This window comes from Psittacula echo (assembly GCF_963264785.1).
Source record: "Psittacula echo genome assembly, chromosome: 5".
In the NCBI taxonomy this organism is placed as follows: domain Eukaryota; kingdom Metazoa; phylum Chordata; class Aves; order Psittaciformes; family Psittacidae; genus Psittacula; species Psittacula echo.
The window spans coordinates 79,053,432-79,077,265 of record NC_137739.1 but is presented as its reverse complement, the minus strand read 5'-3'; the positions used below and the strand labels follow the sequence as shown (position 1 = coordinate 79,077,265).

The window sequence follows — 23,834 nt, the reverse complement described above, 5'->3', positions numbered from 1 at the left end:
GCGGGCAGCGGGAGCGGCCGCTCCCCTGGGGCAGGTCCCGCGGCAGAAGGGCAGCGGAGCGATCCCTGCTCGGCACCGGGCCAGGGGGAATTGGGGTTCGCGTGGTTCGTGCCTCCAGTGGCGGAGGTTTCCCAGTCCCCGCCTTGGCAGAGCCAGTGCCTGCCGCAAGTCACAGCACCCGTGGGGCTTGTGAGATCATCCAGCTCCAACCGTCTGCCACAGGCAGGACACCTAAAACCAGACCAGGTTGCTCCAAGCCCCATCCAACCTGGCCTTGAACACTGCCAGGGATGGGGCAGCCACAGCTTCTCTGGGCACCCTGTGCCAGCGCCTCAGCACCCTCACAGGGAAGAACTTCTGCCTAAGATCTCATCACAGTCTTCCCTCTGTCAGGGTAAAGCCATTCCCCTTGGCCTGTCCCTGCAGGCCCTTGTTGTCAAAAGCCCCTCTCCACCTTTCTTGTAGCCCCTTTAGGCACTGGAAGCTGCTCTAAGGCCTCCCTGGAGCTTTCTCTTCTCCAGGCTGAACAAGCCCATCTCTCTCAGTCTGTCTCCATAGCAGAGATGCTCCAGCCCTCTGAGCACCTTCATGCCCTCTCTGAGCTCACTCAAGCAGCTCCATTGTCCTTATGTTCCGAGCGCTGGATGCAGCACTGCAGGGGGGGCCTCACAGCTTTACTGAAGCTCAGTAAACCGCAGATTTCCTTCTAAATTTTGAGTGGTTTTGCAAGAGAAAAAAAGCCGGAGAAGCTTTGGCTTTCACCCGAGCAGCAAGGCCGGCAGAGGAGCAGCGCTGGAAACCTGTTAGCGGCAGCTGTAATTTCAACAAGCACAGTTTTACTGCAGATTGAGGATAAATCATCTCCTGCTTGCTCCATGGGCTTCACAACTTAAAGCAATAGAAAAGAAAAAGGCTTGCTGAGATGCTGACCTGCTGTGAGGTGTTGCTGTCAGAACTGAATAGAACAGAACAGGACAGAACGGAACAGAACAGGACTACTTCAGTTGTAAGGGACCTATAATGACCATCTTGTTCAACCGCTTGACCAATTTGGGGCTGACCAAAGGTTATTAAGTGACACTCCCTTTAATTGGTGCCATTAAATGCATAGAAAGTACTTCTTCAAGGCAGTAGCTAAACTAAATGGCCTTGCTGATAGAAACAAAAGCCAAAAATCTCTTGAGTTTGGTTTAAAGGAATTTTAGCGTTAACTAAAAGATAAAGGCTTTGAAAGAGGGCAGCCTGCTCTCTACTGGGGCACCAGCCTGGATTTTCACACCCTGCAGTTCTGTATAACACTTGTCACAGGGATTCAGACCAAGCTGAAGCATGTCAAATGCTGATGAGGGATGCCAGGGATGCCCAAGGGAGTGCAATGCTTCACCTGGGGAGATGTTTAACCAGGGAGTGCTGCTTCACTTGCCTGCCACAGCAAGCAGACCTCACCACAGTAAACAGACCCAGCGATACCTCTGGGAATGTTTTAGGTCAAAGGGACCTGGAGAGGATTGGAGCCAGTAATGCTGAGGGATCCCTGAGGCACTGCATGAGCATCTGGAGCTTCCTGAGCCTGTAACTCGAGCACAAGGAGATGGCTGCTCATCGGAACAACCCTTCAAGTCCTTGCTCCAGCGTCTTTCTGAGAATGTATTAACCAAGAGGTACACATGTGCAGAGTACATGTTCATAAAGTTGAGTAAAGGGACACACACAAAGTGCTTTTAAGCAGGTCTCGGTGACTTCTGCCTTCCCAGATAACCAGATAAGGCTGTATTAACTCCATAGTGCACTGCTTTTCCCCTTCCACCCTAAGACATCCCACCCCCAATCCCCCAGATGTCTTTGGTAAGAGATACTTTCCTGAAAAACCTGTATTGCTATTTTCAGGATTTCATTTGAAGGCTCCAAACATTTACCAAAAAGGCTTCCCTGTTTTTTTCCGTTTCCAGTGCCATAAACCTCGTGCTTCCAGTTATGCAATGGATACACAGCGTTGAAAAAACGTTTGACCAAAAGTGAAAACATGACTCAATATTTGAGCTAGTTTCTTCACTTGAATAAGCCAAGCAGCAGCAAGGATAAGAAGTGAGGCTGGACGGGGCTTGGAGCAACATGGGCTAGTGGAAGGTGCCCCTGCCTGTGGCAGGGGAGTTGGAACTGGATGAACTTTATGGTCCTTTCCAACCCAAACCACTCTGTTTATGATTCAACATTCATGGGGTGGGTGCCAAGAGCCCTTTGCACGCAGAGCTATGAAACATCCACATTCTGCTCTGCTCACCATCACCTGAGTCATCCCGCTGTGACTCACATGGTCAGACACGGAGGTGTGGCGGCTGCGGTTTGTAAGCTTGGGATAGCGAAGACAGAGCAGCTGGATTCAGTGCCGGAGCAGTAGGCAAGGGAGGCAGTGCACGGATGTGCTGGCTCTGTAGGAGACCCAAGTCCCAGAGATGGTGCCTCTCCCTTGCAGTATCGCAACGCCTTGCCATGCATGGCCTTGCAAACCAGGGCTGGCTGCTTCCCAACAGTGGATAGAAAGTCATTTATCAAAAAGAAGCATATTCTTGGAGGTTGGAAAATTTTTTTAAGCACTCATAAGCAAGTATCCTGTTTGCTTTAGAGACTCTAAAAAGAAAATGAAACCCTGCTTGGCACCACGTACAATTGAAAGCTCTCAATTGCCAACCCAAGAGGTGGGAGAGACAGGAGCCAGGCAGGCGGCTCAGCAGTTGGATCACACCACTTCTCAGGGACTTGGTCTCTGACATGCGCTTCACTGTGGACAGACACGTTCTCTTTACACAGTTTAATTTCCCTATTTTAAATGCCCAGCATTAATCTGATAGCACACAAGAGCCAAGTGGTATTTAATGGTGAGCTGGTTTTAGCAGGGATGGCGTTAATTTTCTTCACAGCAGGTAGTATGGGGCTATGTTTTGGATTTGTGCTGGAAACAGTGTTGATAACAGAGGGATGTTTTCCTTACTGCTGAGCAGTGCTTACACAGAGTCAAGGCCTTTTCTGCTCCTCTGCAAGGTCTCAGTCTGAAGGAGAGAATGCTCTGGGGAGACCTTCAAGTAGCCCTCCAATATCTAAAAGGGGGGGCTACAAGAAAGCTGGAGAGGGAGCCAGCAGTGAGGCTGGAGATGAGCATTAGCTCATTTCCACAAGGGGCTCAAGGTCCCTTCAGGACTGTGAGTAACTCACCCACCAGCTCTGGGTTCCCCAGACACTCAGGCACCATTTCACTGTACAATACCATACATTATTAAACATTTTCCTCTAGCAACAACCTGTGACAGGTTGCTCAGCAATAGCTTCAAAGTGCAACCATCTATCGAGTGCTGTTTATTGAAGGGCTTGCCTGCCATAATGCCACAGTAATGTTTACCATTGGGTTAATTAACTACATACCCCGGTAGTTTAAAATAAGCCATTCAAGCCAAAGAATTTTATATATAAATGAAAGTTTGCAATTACAGCTGAGGAGTTATCAACCCTTTGCTTGGCCCCAGTACCCTTTACTTGATGCTGACTTATATCAGGAATTAACATCATCTTCTATTCTTGTGGACACCGAGTCTCCCAGAGGCAAAAGACCCCACTCCAATGTGCAGTCTCTCTCTGCAAAGTTAAATAACTTCAAAGTGGTAATTTCAAACTGCTTAATGGAAACTAATAAACAGAAAGCTGCTTCTGTCTTCTCTTCTTCATGGTAAATTAAAGGGAAGGAAACTAATCTAGAGGGCAAGAAGCTCGATGGCTGAAGAGATCCATTTCCCTTTACAAAGCAGAACAATGCACTGTCCTGTGATTTTATCAGTCTCATGAGTTCTGTGGCCTGACTTGTGCATGGTGTTGGCAGCAACCATCACATGCAATGTTTGGGCTGCAGATTTACCACCGAGGCCGTGCTTGGTGCAAACCCTAGGTGCTAAATTCAGCCATCATCTCTTCTTCCTCCCCATGCAGCTTCCCAGGCTGGGCAATGGGAACTGTGCTGATACAGAATAATATCATTTCCTTTCTCAGACACAGGCGTGTGCCTGCCCTAGCACTAGTGAAAAAGTCAATGCAGAGGAAGGTTGAGAACTTCAGTAACTCAAGTTCAATGGCAAAAACAGCAAAAGCAGCAGATAAAGAGCATCGACACTTGCAGCATCATCCCTGCTGCTCACATATACCTTCACATATATGACCAAGTCTGTACTTGCTTTCTTTTCCCTGCACCAGCTCCCTTTTATTCTCTATTCTAAAGCACAAAGCAGAAGTCCCAGCTTTGCAGCTTCCTTCTCCCAGAAAACAGAGTATCAGTGCAAAATTCCAGCTCATTCAGTTCCCTCTTGCTTTGGCAGTGCCAGGAGAACAGTAAGTCCACCCCAGAAAGCTTCACACAGCTTCTAGCACTGATGCTGTAGATGAGCAAACCCACACCACGGTTTGAAGCTTTTCTATTATTAAAGATGAATAAATGTGAATCATTTTACACTCGATGCATTGATCTGAGCATTAAGGTGCTTTCCAAGAGTTAAGCGGGTCTTGTGGCAATTTGTGTCAATAGATCGATAAAAGTCCTCAAGCCCCCCAGCCTCAAACTTCGCAGTAATTCCCTTCTCAGCTGCACCAAGCTCCACGGCACGTTGCCCATAGACCCTTAAGGAAGCTTTTCCATGTGAACAGTATGAAATAACTGGATGAGGAATCCCTACATTGATCCCAGCTGCCTGTGCAGATGTGTTGAACAACCCCCATGGCTTGCTGCCACCAAAAAGGCAAAGTCCTGGTGCTTTTCAACTCATTCAACCTTGCAGACAGCTAATCCAGCCTAAAAAGATCAAAGGAATAGCATGGTGCTGCAGGAGGGGGTTGAATCTGTTCAAGCCTATCCCCACCAAAGGCAGTGTGTGCCACTGCTGTTACCATCTCTTTGCCATGGGAAAGATGCTCAATAAAGTAAAAGCCCTATGTGATATTGCACTCAGCACACAGGGTCAGAAGGAAAACATGAAGGCCAAAGGAAGGTGGGACAAACCCACATCCAAGGCAGCTGCAATATCAACCACTCCTAAGAATTCACTTTTATTGCAACAGCAATCACAGCATCATTTAGGTTGGAGAAGACCTTAAAGATCAGAGTCCAGCCACGGTAGGTGGCTTTTGCCATAGCCCAGGAAACCGGAAGAGATGGGAGAGAGAAGAGCTTTGTAGCTGGCAGGTCAGCAGGTTTTCCTCCTTTGCCACACTGCATTTGATGCCAGATTTTTGCAGAGCACAGAAATTCATTCTCCTATGAGACCTTACACTGAACAGGGCTCAGATTTAAATCTTGTGTACAGCGTGTTTGTGCTCTTCCTGTAGCAGTCAAACCTAACACAGTGTAAGACAAGTCTGTGCAAAGATGTGTGTCACAGCAACGTCACCCGGACAGCACTGCAAGGGGCTAAACTGCTGTTGGTTTTCCTCATTTTTTATCAAGTTCAATGTTAAAAATAATCGGTGGCAGATACAGCCTCTGCCAGGCGGGTTTGCCGAGGCAGGAGGGCTGAGAGCAGCAGCGCTGCCCTCTGCTGATGGCAGCAGGATGGTGATGGGCAGCGGCCGGCTCAGAGAGCCGAACACCAGAGGGGCCACGTCGAGCTCTGCCTTCACACAGCAGCCATGAGCTCATCTTTCCAGCATGTGTCTTCTTTGAACCACTCAGAGTAGTTTTTGCTCAGTGTCACTTCACAGACACTCTCCTTTTAGAAACTACTGACTCTGACAGCCAGTACAGACCAACAGGAGAGTATCAAGGTGTCATTATCCCACTCTACTCAGCGCTTCTCTGGCCAGACCTAGAAAACTGTGTTCAGCTTTGGGCCCCGCTGTAGAAAAAATATGTGGGCAGGATGCAGAAGGTCCAGAGCAGGGTCACAAAGATGAACGTGGCCATGTGAGGAAAGGCTGAGAGAGCTTGCCTTGTTCAGCCTAGAGAAAAGGCGGCTCAGGGGAGCTCTGTTCACCATGTTCCAGGATTTAAAGGGTGGCTACAAAGACGGCAGAGACTCCCTTTTGACAAGGAGTCCCAAGGAAAAGATGAGGGGTGATGGGCACGAGTTACTCCTGGGGAGATTCCAAGTGGACACAAGAGGAAAGGTTTTCACAATGAGAACAATCAACCCTTGGAATAATCTCCCTGGGTAAGTGATGGATTCCCCAACACTTGACTCTAAAGATTCGGCTGGGCAGGGTGGTGGGCCATCTAGTCTAGGTAATGCTTTGCATAGAAAGGTTGGACCAGATCATCCTTGAGCTCTCTTCCAACCTGGTGTTCTATGATTCTGTGATCAAGGAGGAAAATGGCAGATCTACTGATGCCATCATCTCCATGTTCCAGGTTACGTGGTGCTGCTCACGCTCAGCTTTCCAAGCAGGAAAATAGGGACAGCATCCAAGTTGAAATGCAAACAGATGTTGAAGTGCCTGTGTTAAAAAGCTTTCAACATAATGAGCTCTCAGTCCCTGAAGAGCACTGAGGAACTCCAGCTTTATGCAGCCCAACACACAGTGAGAACAAGCACCAGGCTATTAAAGCATTAATTCTTCCCACTTCTGATCAAACTTAAAATAGGATATTCCACCACCTTCTCTGTGCTGGAGGGTGTTGCCCTGCAACGGAACGGAATACAGAGAGAATAGAAAGCACAAGATTCAAAACTCCTTTGGACAATTTCTATCACAGAAAGCACTATATATAAAGTGCTTTGCAAATTATCATGCAAATGAGGCACGTTCTTGTGAAAAGGCATCACAATACAGTTTTGCTTTTCATTATTCTTCAACAGCTTCGTAAAATGGAGCACCCTGACCAGGGAAGATCACCCCTTGTTAGCACATACTGGGTTCCCACCAGAAGTCATAGATCCACCCCAGAGTGTAGATCTCATCTGTGACATTTGCCTCCTTCTGAACTTGTTTCAAGAATGGATGAATTCCATGTTTGCTTTTAATCAGACACAGAACAGTGTGAATTTCCTTAAGAGTCACGGAGTGGTTCTGGTGGGCAGGGACATCAGGAGGTTTCTCATCCCCACTTGGAGCAGGGCCAGCTCCAAGGCCAGCCATGCTGGTCAGGGCTTTATCCAGGCTGGCCTTCAAAGCCTCCAAGGACGGAGGCTGCACAACCTCCCTGTGCCGCCTGCTCCAATGCTCTCCTGTCCTCACTGTGATAAAGCTTCCCCTTGGTGATGTTATGACTCTCTTGCTTTTAAACTCACACCATCATCCAGTTTTGAAGCAATACAAGCTGGTGTTTGCTTTAAAACATGGTCTTCACCACCAGCACAAGTTTTCCACTTCAAACTCAAACTATGAATTATGTCCCACTCATTTCACATCAAGGATGACAGCTCCAGCCTTAACATCCCTTAGAAACAGCTACCAACAGGATAGGGCACCGCAGGGTACCTGACTTGCACCCACCTGCCCACAAGATCCAACCATTGATAATTTCAATAACTCATCCTCTCTAGGATCCCTCAGAGGAACAACTTCTGCAGAGCATGAAATTAAGTGCTTATGGTGAACATGTGTTCCAGCTCCTCTTCTAGATGGAAGATCTACCCACTGACAGTCTAGTGCAAGCATCTCCCCACCACCATCATGATCCCACTTACACTGCTCTCTGCCCGAGCTTTCTGCTCTGCCTCACTCAGAACCCTTTGTACATGGGGTTGTATCAGGGAAGTTACCTGGTTTAAAGGTAACTGGGGTAGTGGCAGAGGGAAGGGATAGGGAGATGTATATTAAGCCACCATTACTGCCAAGTGAAACAAATCTGGTGATTGACAGCACAGCCTGATGCAGGAGTTTATGGGGCAAGTGCTCCAAGAATTCCCTCCCCTAATCACCTGAAGAATATGCAAGAGCAGGTGAGGTCTTGTACAGACAACAGAACTAGGATCTGAAATTAAACCCAACAGCACGCCACTGGCTTCTCAGCACAGCTCTTCCCCTCTGAGTGCCACGACAAAGTTGGAAAGAGGGCAGAAACACAGGTATTATTTCATCTCTCCATATTTCGTTTAACAAGGAGGGTATGCTTTGGAAAGTGATACTACAGAACTGAAGTGTTTGCACTATTACCTCGACCATCCCTTTTTAGGGGGAATTTTTAACTTAACCATAACTTATGAACTGCTGCACAGGGGATACAAAGTCCCCATTCTTCTGCCTTCACTGTCATCAACCTGAACAATCAGCAGATCTCTGGAACAGGAGTACCCACTATGGCACAAACAGCTTTTCATGCTGTTTCCCACATAGCTGAGAGATCCTGCAGGCAGTAGTGCACAAGAACTTACCTTGCTGTTACAGCTTAATGGGTGTCTGCACGAAAGCACATTTTTGGTTTCAGTTAGCTCAAATTCCTCTGAATTGTGAGAGTAGAGGAAAATTTAAATTCGATCCTCCCACAACTACCTTGAAAATGCTATTTGGGAAAACTGAGCCAATACAAAGTACATCAACATCATGTATAACTAGCCATTATCCCTCTTCAGACCATGACCTTTCCCACTGCAACCTCTGCTCATGCACAAGTGGCACATTTCCAGGCATCAGTCACCCCCAGGTGGAGCCCAGACAGAGAGTGCAGAGCTCACTCCTCTCAACATCACATATACCAACATCCACCTACCGAGCTCGTCTGGATCTCAGCGCATGTCCTTCTCCAAACGTCCCAGAGAGAAACACATTCCGTTGTGTTGTGCAGCAATAGAAACTCTTGCAGCATGTACTAGTTGATTAGAAGCTTATATTACAAGTTGAAACTTGCATTTCTTGATTTGCCAGATGACACTTAACACTATGATGTGTCTGGTGGGTAACAGCTGTTTGAAGCATATGGAATTCCATTCTAATCATTGGAATTTTGTGCTTAACTTCAGAAACAGGAAAACCACTATTAAGAAAAATATGTATGAGAAGTTTCACCCTTACATAGATGCCCAAGGGCTTTTACTTAGCAGAGGTGAAGGACACTTTCATACTGATCTCTCACCTTTTGGACAGAGTGCAGGCAGTTTTGGCACTGGCTGGTCAGTGAATCAATGCCTGTGCACAGAAATCGGTCAGAACTTGCCTGGAGCTAAGCACCTGCCTTCACAATGGTAGACCAGAACTAACATATCTGACACAGTAGATCTATGCACAGTCACCACTTTGCAAGACCCCTGGAATAGCTTTTCAAAACTAACTACTCCCCTAAGAATTACGTAGATAACTATTGCTTGGCAGATGCCCTCCCAAAAATTCCATTAAAGATTTTTGGGTCTGCAGGGCAGTCAGCAATTAACATAACTGGATCAACATTCCCATGTCTCCATCTCTAACAATGCAGAAGAGGTGCAAGAAATAATTCCTTCGAGGAATCTAGAGAAGCACACAGTCCCACAGCCAAATGTTAAGATAAAACACTGGCCACATGTACTGTTCTAGTAACAGATGTAAGGATTATATTCAATGCACAGTCTAAGAGGAGCTTGTTTTCTAACCTTAAAGTGGATTAATATTATTTCCACTCTTTACTGCTCACTGCTGCCATTTTTACCTTCCTGAAAGTGAAGATGTGAGTAAAGGCAGCTCAGTGTGAACTGTTCTGCAAGCCAAAATATACAAAGAACATAAATGTAACAATGACTGATGCCCAGACTTTGTAGTGCACCTTGATGCCAAGCCCTGGAGTTTCTCATAGTTATCCACCCTATCCCACTGAACTCCTTATAAGAGGATGAAAACATTGGTTTGTGGGTAGCTCACCACATCCAAATGTGTCAGTCTAGCACTGGAATTGTTCAGAGCCAGTTAAAAACACACACCACACTCTTCACAGGTGAAAAACAAGTCCCATTCCTCCTCTAGAGCAAGCAAAATCAGGTGGGTTTTGTTTTCTTCATTAGTAAGGCAGTTTGTGAACAGGCAATACCTGAGACTGACATGCTCCAAGATAGCAATGGTCACATCCACATTTAATATGCCTTATGCACAGGCTGCAAAAATCACAAAAGGAAGAGGAAAAACACAGAAGTCAAGTCATTCTGATTTTATATTCAGTCTTTGCAAATCAAGGATGTCCTATTTTCACTATTCAAGGCAAAAAGTCTACACAGGCATGTCAAAAGCAGTAAGTGAAAAACAGTAAACACAACAGTCTTGAAAATACGTTTAATGTCTAATCTTATACAAAAGTGACAGCATTTTCAAAAAAATATCAAATCCTGTATTTATAGCTTCTCACTATCATACAGCAATATTTGTTTCATCTAAAGAAAATACAGCAGCAGGTGATAATCTATACTTTAAAGATGTGATTGCTTATATTTCATATTGTAAACAAATGCAGTATGTCAATCTCAAAGCACAAGTCAAAACGAACTTCTCAGCAATTTAACTCAAATGAGGCATAGAAATGTACAAATTCCATTGCAAAAGCTTCAGGCCAGAAGTTGCTCACACTTGACATAACATGTGATAAAGTTACTACACAGTATATAGTGACAACTTGCGTTTTTACACAATAGATTAACAGGTATACCCTTTTCACTGCTATGCAAAGAACTTTGCTCACAAAAACAAAGGGGTTATGAAACAGTTTCCATGACCTCAAGAAATACGAATATACATTGAAAAACATCCGATATATACTGAATTTTAGCCTAAGTGTTCCAGTACTAAATCCTGCCTATTTCAGGAAGAACCTAGAAGTCTAGTTACTTTCACAAATCCCCTTTCCAAAAAATCATTACTTGCTACGTTCACTTTATCTTTTCCTACCTCTTCCCATTCCCTGCGAAGACATCCAGCCAGTGCAATTCTGAACTGGAGTGCTGCATGACCCATTCATCCGGAATAAGTGTTTTGTTATTGTATTGATTTATTATCTAAGGCTGCAGGTATCAAAAAAGCACTTGAGCAAATATAGTCAATGTTCTCTTATGTTAATTTTAAATTAGCCTTGCCAAGATCTAAGCCAAGTCTGTTTGGGGGCAACTGAGGCTTATTTAAGGTTAGTGAAGACTTGCACTTTCAGCTCCTATTTCTAGAGTTACAGACGCTAAGTTTTAAGCTGAAACATTAAGTTTTTTGTTCGGCTCCAGTACTGTCTTTCTAGAACAAAAAATACACATACCTTTTCTATTAGCTTCCAGAACTTTAGATTAAAACAGCACCAGCTAACTGCTTTTTTCTGGAAAACTACTGCTGGACTTCACCATAAAGGGATGCTATCCAGTAGGACCTTGACACGCTTGAGAGGTGCACCGATGCCAACCTTCTGAAGTTCAAAGTGAAGTGCAAGGTCCAATACCCGGGTCAGGGCAATCCCAGGCACAGCTACACGTTGGGCAGATAAGTGATTCAGAACAGCCCTAAGGAAGACTTGGAGGTGTTGACTGATGAGAAACTAAACATGACATAGCAGGGTGCACTCACAGCCCAGAAAGCCAACCATACCCTGGGCTGCACCAAAAGAAGTGTGACCAGCAGGTCAAGGGAGGTGATGCTGCCCCCCTACTCTGCTCTCGTGAGACCTCACTCAGAGTATTGTGTGCAGTTCTGGTGTCCTCAACATAAAAAGGACATGGAACTGTTGGAAAAAGTTCAGAGGAGGGCCATGAGGATGATCAGGGGACTGGAGCACCTCCCGTATGAAGACAGGCTGAGAAAGTTGGGGCTGTCCAGCCTGGAGAAGAGAAGGCTGTGTGGAGACGTCATAGCAGCCTTCCAGTATGTGAAGGGGGCCTATAAGGATGCTGCAGAGGGACTCTTCATCAGGGACTGTATCAATAGGACAAGAGGTAATGGGTTTAAACTTAAACAGGGGAGATTTAGGCTAGATATAACTGTGTGTGGTGAGGCACTGGAACAAGCTGCCATGGAAGCTGAGAATGCTACATCCCTGGCAGTGTTCAAGGTCAGGTTGGACAGGACTTTGAGAAAACTTGTCCACTGGGAGGTGTCCCTGTCCATGGCAGGGGGTTGGAACTAGACAATCTTAAGGTACTTTCCAACCCAAACCAATCTTGATTCTATAAAGGCTAAACTACAAACAAGCATCACCACCAGGTCACCCCATTTGTTTTTAAGAAGTCCATCACACACATGCAGGAAGCCACAATAAGGTACTGGAAGAGAATCACCTCACTTTCACAGTTCCATGATACAAAGACTTCCTAATGAGATACTATGTTAAGCAAAATTTGTTCCTAATTCTACCTACAAAGGCTAACTTAGAATATTCCCAGCTGGGGATAAAACAAACCATCCATGGTCAGAGTCTAGGCTATGAAGTACCACAAAGAGTGCCAGAACTCCTCACTGACACGTGGCTCTGTGTCTTGGTAACACTAAACTAGCATTGCAGCAAACCCCTTGCATGCGCTTTGCACAGATATGGCAAGAATATGAAAACCGACTGCAGTGCCCCTTCAGAGGGGGAAGACAGCTACGCAGCAGTGCACAGGCTTCTAGACATTCAATTACTCCTAAGTTACACTTAACTCAGTGAGGTATGCAGACACCTTAGCTGAGAACAGAGGACTTCTCCCCGTTACAACACCCAGGGAAACTCCAATGAGACCTCCTCCTTCTCAACTGCGGCAACAAGGATCTTTGTAGCTCACGGAACTAAATGCCATGCCAAAAATGGCTGGGAAGGGAATTGTCAGATTGGGATTTTTTTTTTTTGATCTTTTATGCTCAAGTTCAGTTTCCAGGGACTCTGAAAAAGTCTGCTGAGTTTACACCACGCAACAGCAAAGTCAAATTTTAAATGACTAGAACCCAGGTTAGAAATAGGGAAGTACCTTACCTAAGTGGGAATCAGTTTCTCTTTACATAGACCACGCCAAACTTCCAACCACCACAGAATGAGAACTGGCAAAATGATGTCCTCATTTGCATGCATAAAACTCACATTTGTTGATTCAAAGTTAACTGCACATCCAGGTTATTTAATTTGCACATAAATGCCTGTTTGTGAACACGAACAGTGTGCTGACAGGTCAGACCAAGTATTTCAAACGTGTATCTTCTCCTCCGTAGTCCCAGACTGAGCAATAAGGTTCGAGTATATACAAAATGCTGAGAAAACCTTCAAGTTCCCATGCTCTGTCTCTTTAGTCTGAATGACTGTAGCATGTTGAAAAATTAGATTTCTTGACTAAAATCTTGAAACACTTTTTATTGACATTTTAGAACAACCTGAAAATAGACAAAATATGACTATCCATCCATTCAGTGACCAGCACAAGTCTGGCAACAAGACTTAAAGCATTCATGTAAATTCAATAATTAACTTTTAAGTCCTTGGGCCTGATTCCTTGTAATTCTTACTTGGCAGCTCCCATTTTTCCAAGGAATACTTGCTAATATAAGATCCACAGATGTTGTATTTCTGCTCTTTGTAATTCACTTTGTAAACCAAACCATATACCAGCATATGAGCAAAGAAGATTTATGCAAACTGCTCCTTCATACCTCAAATGCACATACAAGAGGCAAGTATTCTTCATAGCCCCCAACATTACTGAAACAAAAACTGTAAAAATCTCTGTAAGTAGTGGATGAAGGTGGAAAACTACAGTATTTTGTTGCCCAGAATGTATTCAACGGTAAGGCTGCAAAAGACAATAATTCATGGTCAAGACAGGCTTTTCATAAAGCAGTTAATTCAGTTACAAGAATTCTTAATTAAAACTTAATTCACCCTTATAAGATTTTATTCCCTCTGTATGTGCTCTAGAAGCAATTTCTCTAGATCACAGAGACTATTTTCTCTTTCAGAATTTATTACAAGGCTACCTACCTTTTTTTGCCTCTTAGAGAAGGCTTTCCAAGTAGTGGAAGACCACTGTAATGTAATGCTTAGACACACCCCAAGTTGATGTAATTTCATCATTCTAGGATATTTACTTAAGCATTTAAGAAGTTGGCTACTATTCCACTGACTACAGAAGGCAGATGTGTTGAAATTCCTAACCTGCACTAACAGATCTTATGCTACTGAATTTCCACACTTAAAAGTGTAACATCTCTAGAGTAATTCAAGACCAAAACGAAATACTCACATGGGGACCACTAGGCATTGATGGAGCACCAGCAGGACCAGATGGCACTTGAAAAGGATTAGGGGGCGTAGGATACAGTCCTGGAGCTGGATATAATCCTGTGGGTGGAGGAAATGGACCTGGCGGTGAAGGTCCCCATGTTCCAGGTGGGACCGTACCCCATGGTACTGTTGGCGCAGCCCCTGGAGTCTGGGTAGGAGCGGAATATGGCCCTGGGGGTGGATATGGCATGCTAGGTGCAGGATACTGCCCTCCTATTGTTGGTCCCCATGCTCCAGAGGGCATGGATCCCCATGGCCCAACAGGAGCAGGAGGTGCAGCTGGCTCTGTTGGACCACCGTAAGGTCTTGGAAGCTCTGGAAAGGGCATATTTGGTGGAGGATATTGCCCTGGTGGGACAGGACCTGGCACAGTTGGGGGTGGATATGGACCACCAGGAGGAGGAGGAAATGGAGCAGGCGGTCCAGGGGGCATTGAAGGATACATTCCTGTTGGTGGAGGTCCAAATGGCATAGTGGAAGCGGACGTATTTGGTGGCAGTCCAGTTGGCGCCATAGGGGGAGCGCTTGGGTTGTTCCAGGGATTTGAAGCTGGCCAACCCTGCGGTGGCTGACCGGGTTGCTGACCAGGTTTTGTACTGCTCACTTTGGAGGTTTTAGCAGGAGACTGATCTGGTAAAGCATCTGCCAGCTAAAAAACAAAGCATCAGTGAGAATGTAATATGTCTACTGGACTTACTAGTTGCAGACATTCACCCACTACGTGTGCATGTTTCAGCTGCCAAAATGGGAAAAGAGCTCTTTGCTGCTGCACAGAGATGATTGCATTTATTTTTGTGCATCTTCTACCATTAAGGAAAAAGAGGCACGCTGACATGCTGCAGTTAGCAAGCCAATGGTAGAAGGTGATCAACCATACAGAGCAGTAAGCAATTTCGCACAAATCCAAAAGGATTTTTATAGATTGCCATTATAACTATTCGGACACTATTAGAGCACAACTCCTTTGTTAATATCATAGTAGAAAAGAACCCATGAAGTGCCGAGCAGCTTTGTGTGTTTAATCCACAGATTGCTACATCTACCGAAAAGGAAAACATCACAGCTGCAGTACAGAGGAAATAACCTCTCAGCTGTAAGCTCCCCTTCTTCTTGAGAAAGTATGTCAACTTTTAGAATGAAGTAATCAGCTGGCTGATCTTCAGGAAAGAAAAACTGCTACTTACCGAAAAATCATCAGTTCCAGACATTTTTCTGAAAATTAAGGTAAGATAAAGTTAAATTTGTTGAAAACAATAAAGTATTTCAAGCAAGAATTAGAGACAAACTCTACATTTGTATCATTTAAACCACAGTAAGTATTGAACTGAGAGCACCTCTTAGCAGTGGCTTTGTTTAAATGATTGGCCCATAGAGATGTGTGTTACCCAAATACTTCCCTCTTGATAAAACTCTCATGAAAAGGAAAGCCTTCAGCCTCTACCTGTCTCATGTCAGACAGGAATGACACAATGTAAATGGGTCACATTACACTAAGAAAAATTATTTAAAGTATTTATACCAAGCAGGAAGCCTACCTAGACAGCGATGCCTGGCAAATAATCAAGCTCTTTTCTAAACTGGGACTCAGAAAAGGAAAGGCAGGCTGCTGCAGATAAAGTTAATGCTTCTAAAACAAAACATGATTAAATCCCCACACAGATCCTCTCATCAGAAACAAAGAATATAGTTTGCTGGTGCCTTATCCTCCATTTCAGAACACACCAAAGATAGCGGATGCTCTTATTTACGTTGTTTCCAGCAAAACTGAACATAGACATAGCAAAGGTGCCATTAATGCACACCTGACTTTACAAGAAACATTGAAAATAGGGACCAAAGAGTCAGGTGCTGTCTTTCCATGAAGGCAACTACTGCACTTCAGAGCTTTCCAGAGCTTCACCTCAATGAACACTGACTGGCTTTGTCAATCTTCATTAGCCATACAAAAGGGCAGCTGAAGGTATATTCAGTTTGGCTGACTGACAAGAAATACAGGCCAAAGGTGAAGAACTGTTAAAAGGATGACCAGGAGCAGGTGAAATAGGTGGACATGCCCTAGTGCGGCCAGAAGGTTTTATGGGAGAGTGTAGGAAACAGAGAGGAACATAAGAGAAGGAGAAATACTAAATAAACTAAGAGTACAAATACTACTGCCAAGTAGACCCCACATAAATCTATCTTCGTTTTTCGTTCTTCATAGTGAAGACCTTTTAACACATAGATTGGTCTCAGGGATGGAGGTTTGCGCAGATAGCCTGTGACAAATGGGTTTATGAGCTCCATTAGATTATAAATTACATAATGCAAATAATGCACATATAAACTAGTCTTCTCTGAAACTGTTTTGTAAGTTTATTGCTATTGGCACAATTTCCTAATCTTAGGACAGTAGAGAATCAGAACAAGGGCCCGTTTAGCTCAGCATCCCATTTTATCTTCAACAATGACTAGTAGGGAAGAAAGAGAACAGGGATGACACCCCAATACTTCAATGATTCCAAACTCAAGACACTCCCGAAGTTAAAGGCAATTTCTATAAAATAACAATCCTCAGATAATTTATTTTCTACCAACACATCTAGTTTCCCTGCTTGCAGCTACAACATCCATTGGCAAAGAAGTCCACAGAGTTGCTATTTGTTACAAAAAGGCACCTTCTTTTTTGTTCTATACCTGGATCTTACTAGTTTCAGATGTTGTTCCTTCACTCTTGCAGCTGAGGAAATCAGTAAGTCTATTCTTATCCACCCTGCTCGTGCCGATGATTATTCTACAGATTTTTATCATTTTCTTTCAGCTGTTCCTTCTCTGAGGCTGAGCTCTAGCTTATTTCAGTGACCCTTGAACAGCAGCCATACCCATACCTTTGATTATTCTCACTGCGTCTTTTTGAGTCTTTTCCAACTCTTCTGTATCTTTTGAGATGACTGACAAGAAAGAACCACAGAGAATTCAAGATGTGGGATAACCACTGTTTTATACAGTTTCATAATTATGCTCTGGTTTGTCTCCTGTTCTCTTCCTAATGCTTCTTACTGTGTCATCTGCTTTTTGATTGCTATGGAACTTATGCTTTAGTAGCCGTATTTCATTCCTTGGTGTTAAGGGTCAGCCCATCATGTTATATATGAAATTATATGCACCACTCTATATTTATCTACTCTACATTACATCAGATTTAATGACACTGAATTATATCTGTCATTGTATTACCTATTACCTAATCCTGAATGGCTTCACATCAATAAGATACTGCTCATCTCATTTCTCAAGTTCTTTATGACTACACTGAGCAACCCAGATTCCTGTGGAAACACAGTCAACTTCTCAAGATACACATTATAATTTAAATAAACCTTTTAAGAAATACAAATAATAAGATCACAGAATGGTCTGGGTTGGAAGGGACCTTAAAGACCATCCAGTTCCAACTCCCTGCCACAGGCAGGGACACCTTCCACTAGCCCATGTTGCTCCAAGCCCCATCCAAACTGGCCTTGAACACTGCCAGGGATGGGGCAGCCACAGCTTCTCAGGGCAGCTTGGGCCAGTGCCTTACAGTGAGTAACTTCTCCCTAATATCTAATCTAAACCTCCCCTGTCAGTTTAAAGCCATTCCCCCTTGTCCTATCTCTATAGGCCCTTGTCAGAAGACCCTCTCCAGTCAGTCCCTTTAGGCACTGGAAGCTGTTCTAAGGTCTTCCTGTAGGCTTCTCTTCTCCAGGCTGAACAAGCCCAGCTCTCTCAGCCTGTCTCCACAGCAGAAGTGCTCCAGTCCCAGAGCATCCTCGTGGCTTCCTCTGGACTTGCTCCAACAGGTCCATATCCTCCTTAGGTTGGGGGCCCCAGAGCTGGATGCAGTACTGCAGGTGGAGTCTCACAAGAGCAGAGTAGAAGCAGGAAAAATCACCTCCTTCGTACTGCTGGTCATGCTGCTTTTGATGCAGCCTTACACTTGGCCTTTTTGAACTTAAGGTTCACACAGGCTCACCTCTCCAGCCTATTCAGGTCCCACTGAATGTCATTTCTTCCCTCTAGTGTGTCAACTGCACCACACAGCTTGGTGGTGTTGACAAACTTGCTGAGGGTATGTTTGATCCCACTGTGCCTGACAAAGACAATAAACTGAACTGACCCCAGCAGTGACCTCTAAAGAACACCACTCATCACTGGTCTCCACTTAGACATCAAGCTGTTGACCAAAACTCTTTGAGTGTGACTACTCAGATAACTCTTTATTCACTGACTGGTCCACCCATCAAATCCATACAAGCACAAATATTTGAATCTTTGTATCATATGAGATGCGCATTGATCTGAACCGTGTATTTGTTTCAAATTGAGAAACAAACATCAGGAAAGTGGTTTCTACTCCTTTTGTTAACAGCTCAGCCATTCGAGAGATATCTACCAGAAAAAGCAGAATTTCTTTTCAACGGATACCTCTTATGTTAAGAGTTCACTAGTTTTATTACTGAACACGGTTCATTGCAAATCAGAAGTTGATATGTGCTCCTTAGTGTCACTGTTTTTCAATTTACCTATACAGACACAGAACCTATTTAATCTAACCTACAACATACAATAACTTTTTTACATAAGTGCACATATAAATGTATTCATAAGCAAACCAAAAAACCCCAAACAGGTTAGCAACACCAAATCAGACCAAGAGAATCAGCCTTTCTTTAGGCAGATGGAGAGATGGGTATGACCCACTGAAACACAGACCTACAAGACGGCGAAAAAAGCCAAGAGAAGAAGTTAAAATATATGCAACAAGGAAGAGAAGGGCGAAAGGGAACAGGCCTAAAGCAAAACTCAGAAGAAAAACCCATGATCTTTTACAAAAGTGACAGGGAGTAGTAAATTCAAGTCAAAGCAGTGGATGAACACAGCTGAAACAGGCCTGCTCACAAAATATCAACAAATATTCCCAATATTTGTCAGCAGATAATTTCTAAGTATTTGTGCCATAAAAATTAAGGAAACAATTCTACTGCATGACTTATGGAAAAAAAAAATCATAGTTAAGCATATCTTATAATGAGATTTAGTGGCTTTTTTACTTTGGCAAGCAGACAAGAGCAACATTTGTTGGCAACATTTGGCATAACTGAGCCAATGCCAAGCATGTCAAGGATCCTCTTGCAGACAGGATGGCCTACTTCAGGGACGGTTTTTAAACATACATTTAGTCTGGGTACTGCTGCCTTAGTTTAACAAAAAAACCCTGAAATTACCATTAGACACATTCAGACTACATATGAACTAATTTGTACTTAAATCTAGAATATATATTCAAGTTGTTCAACACTAGTATAAGGAAAAAACCTTATACTTGACTAGTATAAGTCAAAACCTTAAGGAAATATAAATTATATTGAGAAGAGTCTTGCCCAAGGCATTCACATGCTCACAGATTAAAGTCACTGTCAGACAGAAGACCTTAATTTTAAAACTTAATTTTAAAGTCCCCAACTGGTCACATGTGGGCTCACAATTTTAGAAAAATGCACTGAATTGTGCCTTGACGAGAATTTTAGACTCAGTAAACAAATTGATTTCCTGCTGAAGCCTTCCAAGAGCAGCACTGCACAAGCACCGATACAAGCAGAGAAGGGTCAATGTCACAGACATCTGTTTTGACACACTTAAACTCTACTTCAAATTACTCTTTCCTGGAGTTGGGGGATAAAAGAGTGACTGGAAGAAGGAGGGTTCAGGAGTCTAAGTATTTTGGCAGGGTACAGAAAGACTACAGAACTGGCAGCATTCAAACTGAAGTCCTGCTAGCATCTACTGTGCTCTAAGATAAGATTTCCTTTGTATTCTGAAGCCACAGCCCCTGGAAACATCCCTGCTTTCCAGAAGCACAGAGCCTGCCAGCTCCTTGTCAGCTCTGGATTGCTGGTCAGGGCACCACTGCTCAGCCCCCTCTGAAACACATACGGCCAGAAGTACAGAACTAAAGCAATGGAGAGAGCAAGATGAAAGACATCTGCAAGAAAAAAAAGGCATCTAGGAGCAGAATCTCTCTCATCCTTTATCCTGAAGAGTAATGAGAAGACATGAAGGACTTCCACTGCACCTACCCAGAAACCACACACAGCAGATTCTTCAGACAACAGTCCAAGGCCTCCTGGATGCCCATGAGTTGCTCCCAAAAATTAACAGCAGGTAGGTGAGACAAACAAGCCTGCTGGCTCCATACCACAGGCTGGAAAAAGGTTGCGAAGCACTCTTCACACAGCAGTGGCAGGCTAGTTCTACCAACAGCATTCAAGAGCAACCGGTGATTTTCAGAGGTCTGTGAAAAGCCCTTTTCTGGAAGTGTGGCGCTACGTGTGGCATGCTAAATCTGTCCTACTGAACAGCTTCTGCAACAAAATAGCTCCACAGTGGATTTTTAAGATCTAAACACACTCTGATCACATCCAGCCCAACTGAAACTGATGGATGTAGCAGCATTTTTTTCCCTATGCTCTTGCCTTTCTTGGCTTTTATCCATCATTAGTCCTTAGAAACCCTCATTAAAAGAGCTGTCCAAAACACTTTCTTTCTTTTACTCAAGCTATCCAAAACTAAGCATTAACTGCTTTCATTTTTGAGTTGTATGACATTTTTCCAACAGTTGATGTGCCAGATTTAGTTCCTGTCTCCAAGATCATCTTTCAAACACTGAAAAATGCTTTCTAGATGCAACAGGCTTTGCTGCATTTCCACTGGGTGGCATGGCTCTATCAGCAAAGAGGTTCTTTTGTCACTCTAACATGACTAATACCTACCAGCATAACCTCATCTACAACAAGATTTCTGCCCACATAAATACAACTACCCAACATAGCTGTACAGATAAAATGGAAGAGAGACCAAATCTTTGACAGCTTCTAAATGTTTTCTAAAAATATGTAAATTTCTGCAGCTTCTACCTTCCAGCTTCAAGCATCAGCATTTTATAGCCGTCTTTACCTACCCTTAAAGCCTTCCCAGCAGCTGCACTGATGCACTTAGGTACCTACATGCAATCATTTAGTCTGACCTGCGTGTTTATTTCTTGGGAGAATAAAGGCAATTGGTAAAAACACTGAAGGGGAAAAAAACCCCAAACCAACAGTTGCATCATTAGTATCTGTGTGAGATTTGATGATCTTTCTGCTGCTTCATATGTCTGTTTTGACTGACAAAAAGGACAGAAGTCTGATTTTTAGTTGTCAGATTTTTCAGGGCAGATTTCATTAAGACTGGCAACCAAAATGTTGTATTTGCTATAAATTATCAACTGCCAGGAAAAAAAAGAAGTCTTCAGAATAGAGATTTTTTTTTCAGTTTCCAAGACCTATAAAATACAAAGCCATAAGGAACTGTAATCTGTTCCAGTTTTCTACTCATGACAGGCCATTCAGTTTCACAGCTGCCTCCCCACCAAGACCAGACCTAACCCCTTCAGATGGTCACCACATCACAGGCAGATGGCTCCAAACCGGGCAGACATACATCACTTTTAAGGCAGTTTGTTCACGGCCCAGCTGTGATAGAAAATCAGTGCAGAACATAGTCTCTAGTCCTGTCCACACCATCCTACTCTGTGGATCTTGCAAAAGATATATTGGTAAAGCAGCAGCTCAGAATAATTAAAATTTATCTTCTACAGTTGCCTTTATACTTTCTTGAGAGCTATGGAACCTATTCTCATTGTGTTATCCTCATTTTTAAAAGTGTGCTTTATTTCTCATTTATAGCTTTAGTGTCTAATTATCAGTTCTTCTGAAGTCTGCCTGAACTAGCTAGAAAAGTAATTTAAAGAATACCTGTGTCCTTCTCCTACCATCACTTTATACTCAGGAATTAGCAGCTCAGTTATTTTCATTTGTTCTTGATGAAATAAGCATACTGACCCTGAGTGTGAGGGACTATGAAACAACTTCACTGCAGGGCTTTTAGCATGTTGCCCTCCCCCACAATGAAACATCAAAGTTGTGTCTCATATTCGAGTTCTAGCCTCAACAGCGACTAACCAAGAATTTAACCAAGGAAGCTCTTTTCCAGGGTAACTGTTTTTCAGGACAAAAATCTCACTTCATAGACAAAGCTGACACCTTTCACATCTTGATTTGGCACTGGTAGAATGAACTCAAGTTTTAAGAATATAGCAAGTGCTGCCTAGGACTGGCCTGATATTTACCACAAGTTTCGCAGCACCCACTGGTCTCCACAGGTCTGGGGAGGGGCAGTTTTATTTAACAAAAATAAAATAAAAGCTACCTTTGTTCTTACATCCACTGACAATACGGTTGAACAGGATCAGATCAACACAGTTTTCCATGGAATTCACCTAGAAACAGCTCTCTCTCAGACACAAAACCTGTCAGATAATGTTATCTCTCAAAGCAACGTGCCCGTTGTACCACACAGTGCTAGCTTTCCCATTAAGTCAGCGACCTTAAGTGTATTAACATTTGATAAAATGGACTTTATAAGATAAACTATTAAAAACTCACTTCCCTGAGACCCGTTTAGTGAAGAGCTTTTAAGTTAAACAGTCACTTAAAATCCGATCCACTCTCTTTTATAGATTACGACCATAAAAACAAGCCGACAAGATACTTTACCCAGTCAGGACCGTTACGGCTGCAACCTGTGCACAGAGTAAACCAGGATACGCTACAAACGAACCTCCTCTGCTCTGCAGCCGCCAGCGGAGACCGCCCCAGGTAACGGAAAGCGGCAGTAGTCGTCAGGAGACCACCGGTACCTCGGGGAGATCCGCCCGCCCCAAGCGGCGGGTCCCCAGGAGAGGAAGACCGGCTTCCACCACTCACTCGAGCCGGCGACTCCCGGCACCACACCTCCAGCCCAGCAGGGCTGGGAGAAGCAGCGGCAGCTCCAAGCCCGCCGCTCCTGGGAGCGGGAAGGGCCAGCTGCGGCCCGGCGGCCCCCGGGGACGGCCCCGCCACTGAGGTGTGGGATGAAGCCCCCTTCCTTCCCGCTCCTCCCTCCCTGCCCTCCGCACCGGTGTGACCTCCCTCGCTCCCTGCCGCCGGGGCCGGCCCGGGCAGGGGGTACCTGTGCGGGCGGAGTGCGGCGCGACTCAGGCCAGGACCGAGGCAGCAGGCGGCGGCCCGCAGCACCACCACCGCCACCCCGACGCCCAGGCGGAAGCGGAACTACGTCACACGCCCCACCTCCCCAGCGACCGGAAGGTCACCCACTTGGCCCCGCCCTCCCCCTGCAGCGCTGTGGCCCCAACCCACACCACCGCTGGCACGTGACCGCGGCTCCTTCTCCGGGTCTTGCTCCCCCTCCACCACCGGTCACGTGGTGCTTTCCCGCCCCCGCCCGGGCCCGGCGCTGACAGGATCCGCTTGGCGGTGGTTTGTGCCCCGCGGGCATGGGGCATCGGCGGGCGCGGGGCATCGACGCCGCCTGGATCCCGGCTGCCAGCCAGCGCGGAACCACACCGCACACAGCATGGGAGCTGGGCTCGTTCAGACTGGAGAGGAGAAGGCTCCGGGGAGACTTTAGAGCAGCTTCCCATGCATAAAGGGGCTGACAAGAAAGGTGGAGAGGGCCTTTTGACAAGGGCATGTAGGGATAGGACAAAGGCGGATGGCTTTAAACTGAGTGAGAGAGGATATAGATTAGATATTAGGGAGAAGTTACTCACTATGAGGCACTGGCACAG

At 44.8% G+C, this 23,834-nt stretch overlaps 1 protein-coding gene across 6 annotated transcripts; it reads right to left on the bottom strand.

Annotated features, from left to right (window-relative positions):
• Positions 1 to 9,982: 9,982 nt before the first annotated feature.
• MAPK1IP1L (mitogen-activated protein kinase 1 interacting protein 1 like) lies at positions 9,983 to 23,325 on the bottom strand. 6 transcript variants are annotated; one of them, XM_080618650.1, is made up of 5 exons: positions 23,216 to 23,274; positions 22,415 to 22,484; positions 15,334 to 15,361; positions 14,109 to 14,798; positions 9,983 to 13,658 (listed from the first exon to the last, which is right to left on the bottom strand). In XM_080618650.1, exons 3-5 carry the CDS (start codon positions 15,355 to 15,357, stop codon positions 13,647 to 13,649), a joined length of 726 nt encoding a protein of 241 aa, XP_080474776.1. In that variant the 5' UTR covers positions 15,358 to 15,361; positions 22,415 to 22,484; positions 23,216 to 23,274; the 3' UTR covers positions 9,983 to 13,646. The 6 variants fall into 6 exon arrangements, with proteins under 6 accessions (XP_080474776.1, XP_080474772.1, XP_080474777.1 ...); XM_080618646.1 differs by lacking the exons at positions 22,415 to 22,484; positions 23,216 to 23,274 and adding exons at positions 17,014 to 17,076; positions 20,245 to 22,397; XM_080618651.1 differs by lacking the exon at positions 22,415 to 22,484 and having other exon boundaries at positions 23,216 to 23,325.
• Positions 23,326 to 23,834: the final 509 nt, after the last annotated feature.